Genomic DNA, 18,722 nt, shown 5'->3' with positions numbered 1-18,722 from the left:
ATCTATATATGCTATGCTAGGGTATTCTTAGCTGTACATTTAGCAACAAATGTTTATTTCAAGTACCTTTTCATACCCCTACAGGACCATGCTGTGGCAACTGAAGATTTTCTTGTCGGCAAAAATCTCTTGGAAGATGGAACACTTAAAGGTACAAATCTATAGTATTATTCATTTAGCAAATACATTGTATCATAATTAAGCTTAGTACCCAATTGCATTATCTTTTTATAGCCATGCAACTATTATATTGGGTACAATGTACATGTACAATTTATACTAGTCACAATTGAATATTGCTACCGGTATATGATTATTAATAGTAATTGAATAACTCCTCCCTGTTGTAGGAGCATTGTCAGTCCTGGAGTCAGAGCTGAACCCAGACCACTCTTCCCTCGTCTCTCCAGATTACAGGAAGAGCCTGGCCACCACACTCTTCTACAAGGTTTCGTTTGTTGCTTCATTGAAAGGACATTGTTGACAAACTTAACCTTAACAGTTGTAAACATATATTTTTTAGCTGCTAGAACTTTGTAAAGACAATATTCAAAATACTGTACATGCCTTTAAGTCAAAGGTGAGTTAACTTTACGTTAAAGATACAGATAGAGTGTTGTCGGTGGTTCTAAGTTCGTGGTAACAATGTAGTACTGTACAGTAATGAAAACACCAGTTTTAAGTTTGTGGTGACGCAAAAACAAAATCCGTGAACATAAAATCACTGCAAAAAAGTTCAAGAGTTACAGTACCTTGATTCTGGTGTAAACTGATGTTTTTAAGATTCTAATTCACTGAAAGGAATTTTATTATAATTGAATGTTTTGTTTTTTGACAAATGATTTTGAAGATCTACAGCTATTAGTCAAGAGATTACCTTTTGATAAATAACATTTATGATATAATATTGTATTCTTTGTTTTCTTCAGTTCTACCTGTCTGCCATTGGGAAGGACCACCTAACAGAGCCAGTCCGTTCCGCCCTGGAGCCCCTGGTTCGGCCGGTGTCCCGCGGGGAGCAGCACTTCCAGACTAAGGAGTCCGAGTGGCCTGTCAACCAGCCGCTGCCTAAACTGGCCTCCAAACTACAGGTTTAGCATTTGTATTTATTCTAAGGCTTATGTAATAGCCCTATGAACATTTTACCAAATAAAACTTTGCTAAGTCATTTGTATTGTCTTTTTTTTTATCTACAGAAATGTGCATAATGTTCAATGAGTACAGGTACTGTGTTCGCGTGGTGTAGAGGTATGCGCACTCTGCCTCTCACCACATCTGGTTCAAATTCCGTGGAGCCAGCGGCCCGAGTTTGCGCCCGTGCCTGGACGCGACTGGAAAAGATGCGCATCGTCCTATCGGATGGGGACGTAAAGACGGCGGCCCTGTATATGAGGGAGCTTTAGGGCGACAAACCTCTGCACGTAAAAGAACCAAACACATTTTTTGAAAAGAGTAGGGGTGACCCGGTGTGCTTGGTCAAAAACACACGAGCCGTGGCGAAGCCGCATTGCACTACTAGCTAATGAAAAAGCGGCATGCTTCGTCCTCAGTCTGAGGTTTGACCGCTTACCTTACTGAAAGTTACTGTAACAGTAAATCTTAAATTTTTTGCAGTGGTTCTATTTTCTGCTTACCTTCCCACCGTGGAATCATGACACAGTAAATATGTTTCCAAAATATTGCCGTTGTATTACTGTACTGAACTAAAAAATCCATGTAGTTTCATCAGCAAACTTAAAACACTGCAAAACTTCCTTTCCATTCCTACTGCAAAATTAAGTCCCGCTAAGAATAAAATTAATCAGTAAATTTGCAGCAATATTATTGTCTTATAGAGAAATAGATGAAAATTCATTCCATTTACATCTCATCAAGTGAGGCGCTCACTTTTCAATAGATTTATAGATTAACAGATTTGATACTCTACTTCTAAAAATGTCTGTCACTGATTTGATAGATCAGTCGTTTCTATGTCTGTATGCCGCTCGCAGTTTCAATGACAGGATTATTTGTTTTTATATTTTACAGGCGTCAGGAGAAGCCATTTATATCAATGACCTCCCAACTCTCCCTTGTGAAGTATATGCAGCCTATGTGACGTCCACTGTGGCCAACTGTAAACTGGGAACTATTGACTCTTCTCAGGCCATGGTAGGCAGAACAGTTTACTAATAGGTTAATGCTTTTTTAGTACCTTTGCCAAGAACGTTTTATTTCCAGGTTGTGCTTGTGTTTGTGTGTGTGCACGTGTTTGTGTAATATGTGCATGTGTGTGTGTGTGTTTATGTGCAGGTGTGTGTGTGTGTGCATGTGTGCCGTGTGTGTGTGTATATGTGCATGTATGTGTTTGTCTGTGTGTGTGTGTGTGTGTGTGTGTGTGTGTGTGTGTGTGTGTGTCTATCAACATGACAACTCAGAAAGGCCTGTGTGAATTGTCTTGATATTAAATCTAATTTGGTACACGTACATGTAGGTGGGTAGGTCTTGATAAGACCTTGAAATAATTACATTTTGGCCTCTAGTGACTTGTCATGGTACTGCAGCAGAGCACCCTGTTCTTGTATCTTTTGTGGTACGGTCACAAAATGGGAGTGGTCGATAGCCCCTGACCACGGAAAAAGTGACAAAATGTTTCAGCCCCCTCCCTTCCAAAAGTTTCCCTCCAAACCTTTCACATACATTCCAAAACTACAGCAAAAAAGTATTCTTTTCCTTTGTATTGTTTACTGTAAGAGTGAAAAGCATTGTAATTTGTTTGTTCTTTTACCAAGACCATGCCAGGAGCTGTGGCCTGTCTGACAGCCAATGATGTCCCTGGGATCAACAACCATGCCAAACCAATGAAACAGCCAGAAGAGGTAATTAGATTAAGAAGGTCGGGTATTGTGTCTTCTACAGGAGGCTGTCATAATTAGTGAATTGTCATTGACAAGTTAAGTTTAAAATTCTTTCCACATCTTTTGGTGTATAGGGAAATGCCCAGCTCTGTCTCTATAGCCCTTGGGCCACACAGTTGTAAAAGCACTAAAGCAGGGTGGTAGTCCTTTTCTAGTTTTTTCCAACCTTTCTATAGACTGAATGCAAAATATGAACACTCTATACCCACAAAAAGCTATTTCTAGTGGTGTAGTCAGTTGCCATTTAGGGATGGCTTTTAGCCATTTCAAACCACTGTGTGCCCAAAGTTTATTTAGTTCTGTTAAACATGGCCTAGACTCTCATTGAACATTTGACCAACAGCTTATAGCATCTGCATTGAATAATTTGAAGAACTCCGACATCTAGAAGTAGTGTTGAATTGGTTCGGCTTTGAACACTTTGAATTGAATTAAACTGCTGAATATGTGATAAAGATGTAGAATTGCTTGCCACTAGACCATGTACTGTACATTTTGTACATGTAGTATATCTAAATTGTGTCTTTACTTTAGATATAGAAGCTTTCTCCTGCTTGCTCAAAAATTAGTTCACAGCATTAACCAATGAGAACCTTTTCACCAACAGATCCTGTGCAGTGGGGAGGTGCTGTATGCTGGACAGCCTGTAGCTCTAGTTGTCGCAGGTATATGATTTTTGATTGCCTTCAAGTCTTCAGTATTTAAATTTTCACAGGTCTTCATTAGTGGGATTATGTGACTGTGCATTTACCAATTAATGAGAGAGCTGTTTTAGGAATTTTGTATTCAATGAAGACAGAGTTTCCTTTCATATTTTCAACAAGAATTTGATTTTAAAAGTTTTTTTATTAGATCAAGTGACAACAATTTTTTTTTTTTTGGGGGGGGGAAATGGTAAATAAGTCTCATTGAATAATAATCCTGATACATTGTACTTGAATTCACGGTAACAGGTGTATTTTTAAGGTTATAAACATTTCCTAGTGTAGACCTCCAATTTACTATGAGTACTCAGTGAATTGAAAAATCATATTTGTTTATATTCCAGACACCCAGTCCCATGCTGACGCCATGGCTAAGGCTGTGAAGGTGACCTACACTGACCTGAAACCCCCCATCCTCACCATCCAAGACGCCATAGCTGCGCAGTCTTTCTTCCCTAGTAATGATCAAGAGGTCATCAAGGGGGATGCTGAAGGTCAGATTTAAAAAGAAACATTAGTTGAAAACTAGGTTACGTTAAAGCGGGCGACCTCAAACTGAGAATGGATAATGGCGCTTTTCTGTTAGCTAGTAGTGCAATGTGGCTTTGCTAAGGCTCGCGTATTCAGCCAAGCATACGGAGTCACCCCTACTCTTCTTGCTAAGTAAACAGTGTTGAGTTCTTTCACATGTAGAGGTTTGATGCCATTTAAAGCTCCCTCATACATAGTGCCGCCGGCATTACATCCCCATCTGAAATAATGCATCAGCCTTGAACTTGATGATTGTGATTACAAACAGATTCCATTTGTTTGAAGCCAGCATAAACTTGGGTATACAATTTGTGTGTGTTTGTGGTACGATCCGTGACATGCTTAAAATGTGACACTTTCTAAACACTCTAAAGAACTGTAGCAACTGCTTAGAGTGTGCAAATGACAGCTCTGAATGATAAGAACACTTTATGTCATACCCGGGCCGCTAAACGTTCGATACGGGTGTTCCGGACTGGGTGATAACTTTGCATTATCACACAGGCTTCCATAAAATATTTAGAATGCATTTCGAGTGCGCCTAGTGTGTTGCTGTCGGAAATTTGAATACTGGAATCGGGCGTTGGAATGTGCGGCTGTTACAATTATTTTGCTCTAGGACACCAACTTTTCTCAACTTCTAGCGCATTTCGCATTGAAATGTGACTGTTTTCTCGGGTGGGTTTGACATTAATAAAATACAACACGGTGTATTCAGCATCACCCTCGGTCCCAGCCCTCCCACGGTTCGAATCGCTCTCCGGCCTACGGCCGTCGGGTGATCCTACCCGCGGTCGGGCTGGAACCTCGGATGATACAAAATACCCTGTGTAGTATTCTATATGTACAAAAATTGGAATTAGTTACTACTTAATCCCTCACCACAGGTGCCATAGCTGCAGCCTCTCGTGTAGTGACAGGGGAAGTGTCATGTGACAGTCAGTACCACTTCTACATGGAGACACAGGTGTGCAGGTGCACCCCCTTGGAGGATGGGATGGAAGTGCAGTCATCTACCCAGGCCCTTGACACTGTACAGAATGCAGTGTCCCAGGCAACAGGGCTGGCTGCACACAGGTATGACAATGAACATCAATTCATTCATTCAATGTTTGCATCATTCACTAGATTCATATCGGTATGACTTGGAAGAAAGTACATATTAGTAGAAATTGATATATAAGAGACAGAAAAAAAGAGTATTTTTGAGAAAATTGTGCAATTAATAGGCATCAAACTTACAAGCTATAATTTCCAACGTTGTTTCTAGAATGCAAAATTATATATGGTTCATCAGTACTTTTACCCAGAAGCAAATCCATGCAATGATCCATCAAACTTCCTAGCCTTCCATTAGATCCTTATTGTTATCAATCACTGTGACTTCAGCACCACGGAGAGAGACATTTTGATTTTGCTGGAAACAACAGTTACTGTTTTTGGAAAGTTACAGTGTTTTATGTTATAATCAACTAAATTATGTAATTCTTACATCAGGGTGTGGATTTTTACTTAATGAATGTGCATAAGATTATCATGAAATTTGATGTATAAAAGGCTTTACCTACAATGTTTTAGATGTCGTTAAGATGTTACTTGAAATTAGCATGTTGGTCCTGAAAACTTAGCCACCAATATTTGTATGTGATTGCAGGATATACGTGTCAGTGAAGAGAGTAGGAGGAGGGTTTGGGGGTAAGCTGAACTGCTCCTGTATCCCTGCCAGTGCCTGTGCTGTTGCCGCTCACGTCCTCAACAGGTGGGGTTTTATCATTATTATAATAATGATAATAATGATAATAGAGATTTCATATTATATTTCTGTACTCAAAGTAAAGAACCTGTCAACAAGCTTGCTATTAATCCTCTGATCCTTCTCGAGCTAAAATGACCGAGACGGGGGCTATTACAAACTGCCAGGCACCTTTGACCCATTGCTGATGTCACACTTTGTGTGCAAATATAGGGTAGAAAATCTTTTACAGTCACAGGGGGTGTTTCTTAGAAGTAGAATACAATGTACACTTTTGTAATGGAATCACAGTCTTGAATTATGGGTAATTGTTTGAGGCCACATAATGTCTGTTTTGAAGCAAAATATTGAGTACTATTTCATTTTGGATTGTTCAGAATAATCCATTGTACCAGCTCAGTATATGTTTCAAAAAGCTATTAGTAAGCACATTGACTACAGATAGAGGTTTACTAAATGCACTTTTTACTCTGTTTTTCCCCCAGGCCTGTTTGCCTTTCTATGAGTCTGAGCTCCAACATGGAGGTCATAGGGAAGAGGGCTCCTTATTTGGGAAAATACAAAGTAAGTCAGGTTTGCAGACAATAATCACACTGATTCTGTACATGGTCCTGGAGATTGTATGCCCATGCAAGCTGCATTGAGAACAAATGTACTTTGCAAGTGCACAGATTTAACATTGTGGCCCTGGCCTTGCCTATAATAGGACGGGCTGTATGTCTATCTATAAGTTTATCTTTGTGCCTTTTGCCGTGACCTATCCACTGCTAGTTCATGATACTGCAGATAGGCATTTCAATATTTTATTCCTACTGTACCACAGTGGTGTATTGTTTTTGTAACTACTGTATGTCAAAAGCGGTGGAAGACGAAATACATTCTATCTCAAACTGCCCCTTCAATGATCAGGAAAGAAAATAGCTTTTTAAAGAAGCCACCAAAACTTAGCACAATTTCCAAACGTTTACTGACAAAAAGAAAACTAGAACCCTGTTAACCTCCCAAAACCCACTCATTACAAAAAAAAATGGGACACTTCATCTTCCACTGCTTCCAAAAAAAGAAGTCAAACCCAAAAAGCATAGATAGTATTCCGTAGTAGTTCTTAGAAGAGCCATTTCTTCCACTTGTTAACATGCACTATCTGTACAGTATACCCTTACTATGCATTGTTTCATGTTGCAGTTAGCCCTCAGGCAAGAACTTGCAAATGAAAAAAAAATTGAAAAAACAAAAGAATTGTTTTAACTGCAAACTTGAAATACCTAAAGATAATAACCGTCTTTCCCCTCCTGCCTAAAAAATTGAACCCCCTCAAAATATAATGAATTTATGTTATGTGATTCATAAAAAATGAGTAAAAGCCTACATTGAAAGTACTATTGGAAGAGATGTTAAACAATCATTCAATATATAGATTTTACAGTGTTTTCTTCACACTTGTTGGTGGCATCTCATTGTTGTTTTTCTATTGTTTAGGTAGGATTTGATGATGATGGAAAGTTACTTGGTGTAGACTTCCACCTTTATGAGAACGATGGCTGTTCTTCCTCAGACACTTGCCTGGATCATGCACTGGATTTTGCTGATAGTGGTAAATTTTAGAGTTGATAAGATCTCCCCTGTAATTTTTAAAGTTCAAAATGTTTATCAGAACCTTTTACATAGTACACTTAGCCTTCAATTTAACCTTCTCCCATAACCAACATAGAAATGATAGCCAAATATCTTATTCAGTGTGCTAAGGGTTAAAGAAAGCAGCCATTTTGCTTTATATCATTCAAAGCTGCTATGTATGTATATATCCTTTCAAAGTGGTTAGTTTAGATAGAAAGGCACCATCAATTTAACATCCATAATGAGTAGTAGATTAATATACTTTTTAACGGTAGAAAATCAAAATTATCAATATCGTATACTAGTTGTTATAAGTAGCATGTAAAATTCAATTTGATTCATGCTAAATACCACAAACATAAATGAATTTACAGTAATGTTTTTGGAGACATTGCCCTAAAATATTTTTGGCCAGGTAGAATACATGACTTTTTTTTGTAGCATTATCCATATGGAATCTTTTCTGTCTTGTATGCAGTCTATTTCTGTCCTAACTGGCGGTACATTGGAACAGGCTGCAAGACCAACATAGCCAGTACCACCTATACTAGGGCTCCAGGTATGTGTGCCTTTTGCTTCAAGAATTTCAAAAGTATAGATTGATAGAAATTACCTTATTTTGAGCTGCAGCACTCTTCGATATTGTTGTTTGTTTGCAATAACTAATAAACTGTCATAAGGTGTAACATGTACATTGTATCACACACACACAAACACACACACACACACAACCAAAGTTAATTGTCCCCGGAGTCAACATACATATCCACTTTGATATTGATGATGATATCAAGTTTATGAATATTAGTCATCCAGAAAATTGAAGAATCAAATTTTAATTCTTTCAATCACTGATGAAAGATGTTGGATGGACATCTGAAACGTCTTATATTTTCATATTGTAATTCAGTACTATACCCTTGCCAAACTGTTGTCTAATGTAGCATTAATGCCAGAAATACATATGCAGCACTAATGCTTGGTTAGTGCACACTGCCATGGTAATTTCATGGTAATTATGGCTGTCCAAATGCCAGTCCCCCAATGTCCTAGCAGCCATGCCTTGGACCAAGGCTTGAACCAATTAGTTGGCATCTTTCCAGCATAAGTGCTTTCTGCCACGGCCTTTAGTCATGCTTGACCTATACATTAGCACCCTGCAACAACTGGGGTTTTTGACAAGGGTGGACTGTAGTTAGGGGGCAGAGGGTCAATTTGGTGTGACCACCCCCACTGGTACCAGCCAGGAGAAAGGGTTTCCACTTCCCCTTCAGTCCAAGAAGACTGGGTGATAAATGATGATTAATGGACAGGGGTGTATGCTGGCATTAATGCTCTGTTCCAAAGGGAGCAGAGGGAATCCAGCATTAATGCCCAATGTGCCCCGCTAAGGAGCTCGTAGTGCGGCATTAATGCTACATTAGACAACAGTTTTGCAAGGGTAGTGGTATAGATTGAATAGACCGATCCCAAAGCCACGCCCCCTGTTCGATTTCGAACACCTCCGTCAAAAACAGGGTTTGACGGACCAAACATGGCCGCCGCGGCTAGATTGAAAATAATGCCACTGACTTCGGTTTAGCTTTTGTGGCACTGAAACCCTTTCAGAGCGGGCCAAATAAGAATGCTATGTCTTCTTTGTTGAAGGCTGTATCCACCGGGTAGAGTTGTTTAAGAGGGGGTAGGTGTAGTTGCGGTGAGAGCGTAATGTTTTCGGTCAATGTTAAAGTGGTATGCGCCGCATAGCTTTCCCTTGTCGGTGGGCATCAGCGCCCAGTTTCTGACAAGCAGGCGATGCACGTGTAAAACAGGGTTCATATATCTGTGACAGGGTTCCCACTGTATTGACTGCATGCATAACAGCCGCATGTTATTTGGTAACTAAGAATTAAAATGCATCCTTTTACTTCCCTGTTCACTTTCAAGTTAACCAGTTTCACACACCAGTAACTGAAGATACGAAACACTGCGCTATAGCGTACTTTGTAGTAGTCAGCATGTGGTACAAGCTTCCTCTCCTTGAGTGCCCGATCTATTTTCTTTTTAAATTCGTTTTTGTTCTGAGCATGCAGTCAACCAATACAGTGGAAAACCTGTCCCAGATATACGTACCCTGCTTTACACGTGCCATTTCTGCCCCGCCAACGCTGTTTTTGACGGAGGTGGGCTGAATAGAACAGGGGGTTCTATGGGTCTTCTATTCGTTCGATATGGTGTTCCACAGGATCGGTCTATTAAAATGTTATTCTTCAATGATGATAATGATAATAACTGATATGCTACCGGTATGTGCTGATATTTTTAAGTAGTGATTGACCAGGTGATAATATATACACTGGATATTGGTAGGGTCACTAACTAAAGGTGTTAGTTTACAGTTTTATAGTTTTGTTAATACTAGCTGCATAAGACCGGACTGTAAGATTTGATCCACTCACACAAGGAATGTGTAATTGTCATGGGGTCTTTAACGTGCTTGAGGTGTGGCTCTTCTCAAAAGCAGACCTCCAACTTTATGTTCCATCCTAGAGGACCTCCAACGTCTCTAGCCCATTGTTTTGAGTGAGGAAATAGGTGTAAGGTTCTTCCTGACCACGTATATCCATATGCCGACAAACCGGCAATTATTGACATGTATCGGGTCAATCCAAGCTGTAAGGTTTGGACCATTGCACATTGGGGCATGCCTCTACTCTTTTTTGAAAGATGTGGTGGGTTCTTTAACATGCACAGGGTGTGGCTCTCCCCAAACACAGGACGTCCATGTAACGTCCTATCCGAAGGACGTCCCCAACTGTAGAAGAGCTAGGTACTCATTTACACCTGAGTGAAGTGAGGGAATTTTTGTGCCTTTCCCAAGGGCACAACGTCCGGGCGCATGTTCAGACATGTCTGGGGGCAGCTCGGGTTCGAACTGGGGTCCCCTTGTTTGACAGTCGGATGTTCTATCCATTACGCCACACGACGCCACACAAAAGCGTGTTAAGTGTATTTCCCAAGGGCACAACGTTGAGGCCTGCTAGCATTTGTACCCAGAACCTTTACATTCTGAATCAACAACCCTAACCTCAAGACCTCCTTGCCATTTTTTAGGAGCTATTGCATCCCATTTCTTCATGGAACACATCATGGACCACGTGGCCTCGTCTCTAGACAAGGATCCAGGGGAATTACGTAGACTCAACATGTTCCAGACAGGGCACAGGACACTGTTGGACAACCCTATAACTGACAACACCATGGAACAACTGTGGGATGGTACCGATCCTCTTCTTTTTTCCTTTTCTAAGCTCTGCTGTCTTAGAGGCCCTCTGTTATAGAATCAGGAGGATCGAAAAGTCAATGTTTTGTCATTTCTTTGTCTTAACAATTTGCTTTTAGATATTCACAAAGTTCACATGCAACACTGTGCCATACAAGCCTATTTTAAACCTTAAATTTGTCCAATTTGTACTGGACTAGTTCAAAACATTGCAGTTTGCAAGAGTTGGTCTGACAGCATTGCAAATCATGTTTAAAGTTTCAATTAAAGTTGTTGATGATATAGATTTTTCAATGGGCATTTCATAAGTTATGAAAAGGTGATAAAAATAGTTACATGTATTAGTAAGGAAGATGATACTGACTGAGTGCTTTTTTCCAGATCTTGTTGAGTCAGCTGAGGTGCAGAGGCGCAAAGAGGAAATAGCAGAGTTCAACAAGGTACGAATGTGAATTTAACTTTTTTTTTCTTCACAAGTGCATACATAGTGCCCTGTCTGTACTCTTACCATTTTGATTAGGTCCTCCTTTTAAAAGTGTATTTTGTAATTGATGATACAATGTTAATTCCTGATTGTTGATCAATAAATCCCTTTTGTAAACTAACATCTACAAAGTGAAGGTTAGAAATCAAGGTATAAGATACACCAAATAGCAGTTCTTCAAGCAGCTAGGTATGACTTTGAAAACAGTCACGACAGACGTTTAAATACTAGTAGCAAGTACATAGAACTGTCTGGCACTTGGGACCTAGCCTTGGCAGCAAACCAGCTTTAGCTCCTGTAGTTTCAAAAACAACAGGAGCTATTGTCTCTTTTACATCAATACTGTCTTGACTTAATCTATTTTTTTTTCTATTGAACCATCTAAAATTGACCTCACTTTATTTTCTTTTCCTCAAGAAAATCAAATTAGATGCCAAACCCCCATCCATACCAAAGGGTAGACAGCCAATGGTAGACAGCCAAGGGTAGACAGGCCAGGTAGACAGGCCAGCTTTTTCCGTAAACCCGACTATGATGTGTATTCTTCCATTCAAATTCATTGTATATTAAATATAAATAATTGTATCTTCCAGACCAGCCGTTGGAAGAAGAGAGGGCTGTCTATGGTGCCTATCCGGTACCCAATCCACTGGTCATTTCTTCGCTTCACGGTGTTCGTGGCGATCTACCACAGCGATGGCTCTGTGGTCATCACACATGGTGGTATTGAGATGGGACAGGGCATCAACACAAAGGTAACAAACAAAGGACACTGAGAAGTCAAATCACTGACAAGAGAGCATACAACAGGGTGGCAAAATGGTCTTGTGGAGTTCCCATAGAGCATTTTCACTCACTTTCCATATAAACGAAGAAGGCATTAGTGCTGACAGCCATGTTGGTGTCCCTATTTGCATTTCAATGGATTGTACCCATGAGGCATACACATAATTTCTTACACAGCGTTTTATTTGCAATTTATAAGTATTCTTTTGAGTTGTAGACATCTAGAAGTGGTTATTTGAGGGAGTCAAAAGATTTTAAAAGGTCAGAAAACACTCATTGACAAGTTATGGTTTACTGACATGCAAATAGGGACACCAACATGGCGGCGAACACAATGATGACCTCACATGAAAACAAACCTTTCTTTGGCTGCTGCAAAGTCAGGAAATTTTGTGATTGTCATCATTCAAAAGATAAAATTTCCTTAATGTTCCCATTGATATGTTGGTTGCCAATTGAAATTAAGTACAAGTGATCTAGATCTACATGAAGTAAAGGCAAGCTAATATTTGAAGTTCTGGTCCTTTAACCTCCTCTCTGCTGCCTAACTCCATAACCAATACATATGTGGTGCCAAACGGCTACCTTAGCGGGCTGAAGGTTAACTAATTTTCTATGTTGTTACTCCAGGTGATGCAGGTGGCAGCCGCCACGCTTGGGGTTCCCATGGAGACGGTCCACGTCATGGCAACCAACTCACTGAGCGGCGCCAACAGCTCTGTGAGTGGGGGGAGTGTCAGTAGTGAACTCAACTGCAAGGTAGGTCAGGCACAACTATTGAAGCAAGAAATAGAAGATTTCATACCCCTGTGAAATACGTTTTTTTAAATCATATCTTATGCGTTGATGTGAATTTCTTGCTAATTCTGTCTGACTGTGCATTTCCCTGCCTTCCTATGGGACTTAACACCATTTGCTGCAACCTGGACCAACTTTGAACCTGGGCCAGCAGGAACAAACTAGCAGACGCACCAAGACAAACAATCTGAAAACAATACCTCCACTTTCACGGATGTACTGTGACAAGGAAATCAGAGATGGTAGACTTCACCCCAAGTAAATGCATTTAAGTTCACGTGGTTTTTATTTTGCGCTAAGGCAAAAATGGAGTGTTCGCGGTGGTTTTAAATTCGCAGCAGCGCTACATAGTCACATTATTACTGCTACAGTATTGGACAAAAATGTTCGCAGTGGTTTTAAGTTTGCATTGAAACGGTCGGTGCGAAAACCCCAAACATAAAACCATCGTACCGTTACTCTAGTCATATGCTGATTATTTTCACCCTTCCAGTCCCACATGTACCAACAAAAATGGCAGCTCTTAGGATGTATGGTACTACTTAACTGCAGTATATGATTTGAGTATTCCACACAAAAGAGTATCTCTAAAGGTAAGGTGATGATTATAAACCACTGAAAATTTGTTGTCTGCCCAAGTTAAGGCAGAAAAATTTTCATTAGCTTAGTAATCATTTTTTTTCCAGGGAGTACTTGAATGTTGCCGGAGGCTGAATGAGAGGATCAACCCCATCAGACAGGAAATGGTCGGGGCTCCAAAATGGACAGAACTCATCAACATGTGTCACAGGAAGGGGGTCGATCTGTCCGAGAAATACATGTGGGTGGTACCTACTGATGTTCTATATCTTACATTTTGTCAAACCTGGGCCTAACGTTGGGTAACATAAATTCGCGGGGTACTTAAATTCGCGGGGTACTTAAATTCGGAATTTTTCGAAAACGGGGTATTTAGGGATATGTGCTAGATGCAACATCAGTAATACCGCTAGAAATGCAAACTTGACAGACTAACGTATTCAGAACACTGTCTGAAAAGCTTCGATAACCATGCATTAGAAGTTGGCTTCGTCAAAAACTCTCCGTCCTTATTGTCACAGTCTGAGGGCTTCGTGGGAGAATTATACTGCATAGTTGTTCGCTGGTTTATAAGACAAATGTCACATCCGCTTCCTGCTCAACACAATTATTTACAATACAACTTATTAGAATCTCTTTTGCTAACCTACAACTGGACTCTAAGTGTGATTAATAATCAAAACTCCTCTTTGTTGCTACAATCAATGGCTATGGTACTACGGTGAATTTTCCCGCCACCATATTCGTTACCCAGAATCCTGCTATTCGGCAGACGACAAACGTTTGCGAGGAACACTTTTTTGTCTAAATGATGTGTGTGATAGTGGACTGATGGCGATATTTTCCTCAAAGTTTGCTCTTAGCACAAGCAGAAACACATGGACATAGTAGTATTACCATTTCTACGGCATCCAGCTGACGCCCCGATAAATAATGTACAAATTTCCATGACGGTGGGGGTTGACTTTGAGTGACGTTCTACCGACTCAACACACGGGTTGTTCCCGTAGGCCTGATGTCTACGGTACGGCCGTTTTTTCGTGTATTTCTTTACTTGGACACGTCTATATCCATAGCACTCTCCTCAAGCCAAGGATGGAACGAATAGTACATGATACTGACAGAATAATAGAAAAAAAGGATGCTTTATTGTTCTGCTAGATTGATTTCAGTCAACCATTATCGGAAAAATCCCGAATTTATGCTACCCAAGTTACATGTAGGCCGCAAAAACGTTTGATACAGAACTTGTGTTCCGGACCGAGTGAGAACTTGCGTAATATCACATGGGCTTCTACATTTATCACAATTGGACTTCCATAGAATATTTAGAATGCATTTCGAGCGCGCCAAATACACCTCTTGTGAATTTGAATACCGGATTTGGTCGTTGGAGTTAAGGCTGTTACAAGCTCATCACTGACGAAAAGAAGTGGATGCTACTTGAAACATCTGACCATTTCCAAAATCTTATCCAGTTGCTTGTAACTTTTATTTGACGTTTTGTATTACCTGGATGTCTAACCTTCATCAGCGCACCGTAAACATTTCTGCTTTTAAAGTATTGGGTAAGGTTTATAGAACAATTTGAATTTGTTCCTGGTGCTTATTTTTGCTGTATTGACTGAGGCTGTTGTAACATGTAATTCCCAGGGAGCACCCCCCTCCCCCAGTAGAAGGTGCCCAGTACAGCGTCTGGGGCGCAACCTGTACCGAAGTTGAACTGGACGTGCTGACGGGGGAGCGCGAGATCACACGGGTCGACATCATACATGACTCAGGAGAAAGGTTGGTGTGACTCACGGGTCTCTTTCTTGTGAGGTGACACCATTTTCTGACATTTAGTTTATGTCAGAAATGGAGGGCCTTATTCTCTGACTTACTCTTGCTTCTCTCTGTGTTTCTCTTTCTCTGACCCTCTCTCTCTCTCTCTCTCTCTCTCTCTCTGTCTATCTCTCTCTCTCTTGCTCTCTCTTGCTCTCTCTCTCTCTCTTGCTCTCTTCCTCTCTGTCTTGCTCTCTCTCTCTTGCTCTCTTCCTCTCTGTCTTGCTCTCTCTCTCTCTCTCTCTCTTGCTCTCTCTGTCTCTCTTTCTCTCCCTCTCTTGCTCTCTCTTGCTCTCTCTTTCTCTCTCTATCTCTATCTCTCTCTCTCTCTCTCATATGTGACAGAAATGGTTTCTGGAGACCTTCAAGTCAATGGTCCTTATTCTGTCTTATGGTGCATTATTCAATGACAAAATTGTATGATGAATATTGTTTTTACTTTGGAGCTACCAGCCTGTGCGTAATGAACTGTGTGGAGTGTTTTGGTTCTCATTAATAACTTAGCATGATATACCTTAGAGGTCTGCAATGTTAACCTCCACCTCTTAAAACCTAGTACATTTTCTATTTTCAGCCTGAACCCAGAAATCGATGTTGGTCAGGTTGAAGGAGGGTTTGTGTTTGGACTGGGGTACTGGCTCACAGAGGAGTGTAGATATGACAGGAAGACTGGACAACTCATCACCAATGGGACATGGGTACTTTTTAGAAATAATTAATTAAAAATTTTAATACAATATATACAACTAAGCCAGGACCCAATTTTCTGCAAAATTATTTTTAAAAGTACCAAGCTTGTTTAAATTTGTTTTTTTTGGCTAATGCAATTTTGCAAATTTTTTCTGCATGCAAAAAGTCGTCTAAAAGTTGCAGGTTGCTAATGGTATTTTTTAAACAGCTGTGACTTAGTGCATGTCGAAATTTTGCGCTTGAGAAATATTTGGCAAAGTCATTTTTGTTTTCCACTTTTTTACCTCCGTAAGAGATTGGACTTTGCTGTTACTGAATTTTTTTAGATTATTATTGCAGATGCTGATGAAGATATTATAAGTCATAACTGTGATCTTGCGTAGACAATACATAATATGTAGTGAATGCAAACAATGTATAATTACGTCACCAGATAATTCTACCAAATTACAGCCTTCATTACAGTTACTGTAGCTTTAAGTAATTTGTCCAGAAGCGTGCTGAGGCTTTTTAAAAAAATGACTATTAAGGTAACAGGAAAGAACAGTCGTCTTGAAGTTTTTCATTTGAAGATGTTCTACCTATACAGGAGTACAAGCCTCCCACCACCAAAGACATTCCGATTGACCTTCGTGTGACCTTGCTGCCCAACGCCCCCAACCCACATGGAGTACTGAGGTCCAAAGGTATGGACTTACAATGTACTAGAATACACTTAATATAATATTGACTCTCACTTTATATTATGTGCTATACATCAAGTACATCAAGTACATCAAGAATGAAATTTAATTTCTAATTTTCCTTTCTCAAATTTATCATTGAATTTGGAACATCTTTTTATCACCATTATTGTAGTAATGCAGCCCAAAAGATTTTTGAATGTCAGACGCTCAGGCCATAATCGAATTCAAATTTAGCCTAAGATCAAAGGATAAGTATGCAGATAAGTCATGAACACTAAGGTTGATTGCTTGACTGACTGACTGACTGACTAATGGTTTATTAGTTGGTTGGTTGGTTGGTTGGTTGGTTGGTTGGTTGGTTGGTTGGTTGGTTGGTTGGTTGGTTGGTTGGTTGGTTGGTTGGTTGGTTGGTTGGTTGGTTGGTTGGTTGAGAGGGTGAGTGAGTGAGTGAGTGAGTGAGTGAGTGAGTGAGTGAGTGAGTGAGTGAGTGAGTGAGTGAGTGAGTGAGTGAGTGAGTGAGTGAGTGAGTGAGTGAATGAGAGAGTGAGTGAGTCAGTGAGTCAGTGAGAGTGAGCGAGTGAGTAAGTTAAAGAGATTGAGTGAGTGAGAGTGAGTGAGTCAGTGAGTGAGAGTGAGTGAGTTAGTCAGTCAATCACTCAGTCAGTCAGTCAGTCAGTTGTGGAACCATGATTCGGTGAGTAAAAGTTTTAAAGTGTGTCAGTAACAACTCTGTTCTACCCCCCCCCCCCAGCATGTGGAGAACCCCCCCTGCTGATGTCGTGCTCCGCCCTCCTGGCGCTACGACAGGCCGTAGGAAGTGCACGCGGAGACGTGGGACGTGATGACTTCTTCCCACTGGGTAAGAAACTAAGAATCATTCTTACAGTTAGCCTGATCATCTGTCCTTTTCTTAAGCTTTGTTCACTTATTCGATCTATTCCCTACCAAATAGTCTGGCTCAACATGTGACAGAGAAATGCTTAAGCCTCAAGCATCAAACCTCTGCATGTAAAAGAATCCAACACACTTGTTGAGAAGAGTTAGAGGTGACCCGGTGAGCTTGGCTCAATTAACAAGCAATATTCAAGCCGCATTGCACTATTAGTATTCGTAACGGTTACCTATGAAAATGCGTTATGCTTCATCTTAACCAAGCATTACTCTTTGAGTTCGACATGCTCTCCTTTACCTTTACAAGTTAAAAATGTTAACTACATGTAACTTTGCATTTCAGATGCCCCTGCAACTGTAGAGGTCTGCCAACAGAAATGCCTTGTGGATCCCTCCGACTTTTCACTCTAAAGGAATTACGATTATCAAGAAAGAAACTAAGGGCAAATTGTACACTTCTTGGTGTACAATCGACTTGGAGACATTTTTAGAAATGATAAGATCAAGAAAAGGTAAAATTTGATGGAAGCATACTTAGTTATACATTACTTTATACAAGAACATTTATTATGGATTTTTGTTGGGAACACCCCTAATATTTTTTGGGTTGATCAAGGTTAGGGTTAAAGGGTGTCAGAACATAAGGGTGTCGGAACATAGGGGTATGTTGGAACATAAGGGACTGCTAACCTTTTTTCTTAACTTTATTAGTCACAAATACCACTGTTATTACCTGTCATACATGCAGATAGATTTACAGTTAATATTGCACTTAGCATTCTAACAACAATACAGTATGTCAGAATAAGGAGCAAAGCACATTGTACATACAACGTACATGTATTTGCAGGTACTATTGATATACAATATCATTTGAAATGGGAAAATATTCAGGTTTGATAGTCAGGTTTTATAGTCCGAGGTTTGAAAACATTCTTTGTAAAATCATGGCATGCATCAGATCTAAAGAATTTTGTAACTCATTAAATTTTGTATACAATTAGAAAATGCCTAAAGGCCAACTTTCTCCATTTAGAATAGTTTAATCAGTTTTTTAGATTACAACCAGCGAATTTTTCGGTAGTCATCTGCAAGTAGTACCTTCTTCCAAGGACATTATATAATGTCCTTGCTTCTTCAGGGCAATAATGACTACATGTAGTTCTACTTCTCACTGCTAGGTGGAGCTGCATTGGGAAGAATGCAGTCCCACACATATC

At 40.1% G+C, this 18,722-nt stretch overlaps 2 protein-coding genes across 2 annotated transcripts; both read left to right on the top strand.

The window, feature by feature from the left end:
* The first annotated feature begins 259 nt into the window (after nt 1-259).
* LOC136423964 (uncharacterized) lies at nt 260-6,473 on the top strand. Its single transcript, XM_066412365.1, has 10 exons — nt 260-267; nt 351-453; nt 930-1,091; nt 2,029-2,151; nt 2,772-2,858; nt 3,505-3,562; nt 3,946-4,095; nt 5,020-5,209; nt 5,787-5,891; nt 6,371-6,473. Exons 1-10 carry the CDS (start codon nt 260-262, stop codon nt 6,471-6,473), a joined length of 1,089 nt encoding a protein of 362 aa, XP_066268462.1.
* An 897-nt stretch (nt 6,474-7,370) lies between these two features.
* LOC136423963 (xanthine dehydrogenase-like) lies at nt 7,371-17,913 on the top strand. The gene is made up of 12 exons (XM_066412364.1): nt 7,371-7,479; nt 7,981-8,061; nt 10,596-10,760; nt 11,146-11,204; nt 11,842-12,003; nt 12,665-12,793; nt 13,519-13,652; nt 15,065-15,199; nt 15,810-15,933; nt 16,515-16,611; nt 17,363-17,470; nt 17,846-17,913. Exons 3-12 carry the CDS (start codon nt 10,619-10,621, stop codon nt 17,911-17,913), a joined length of 1,158 nt encoding a protein of 385 aa, XP_066268461.1. The 5' UTR covers nt 7,371-7,479; nt 7,981-8,061; nt 10,596-10,618.
* The last annotated feature ends 809 nt before the right edge of the window (nt 17,914-18,722 follow it).

This window comes from Branchiostoma lanceolatum, chromosome 18 (genome assembly GCF_035083965.1).
Source record: "Branchiostoma lanceolatum isolate klBraLanc5 chromosome 18, klBraLanc5.hap2, whole genome shotgun sequence".
In the NCBI taxonomy this organism is placed as follows: Eukaryota; Metazoa; Chordata; class Leptocardii; order Amphioxiformes; family Branchiostomatidae; genus Branchiostoma; species Branchiostoma lanceolatum.
This window is presented reverse-complemented; position numbering and strand designations above follow the sequence as displayed.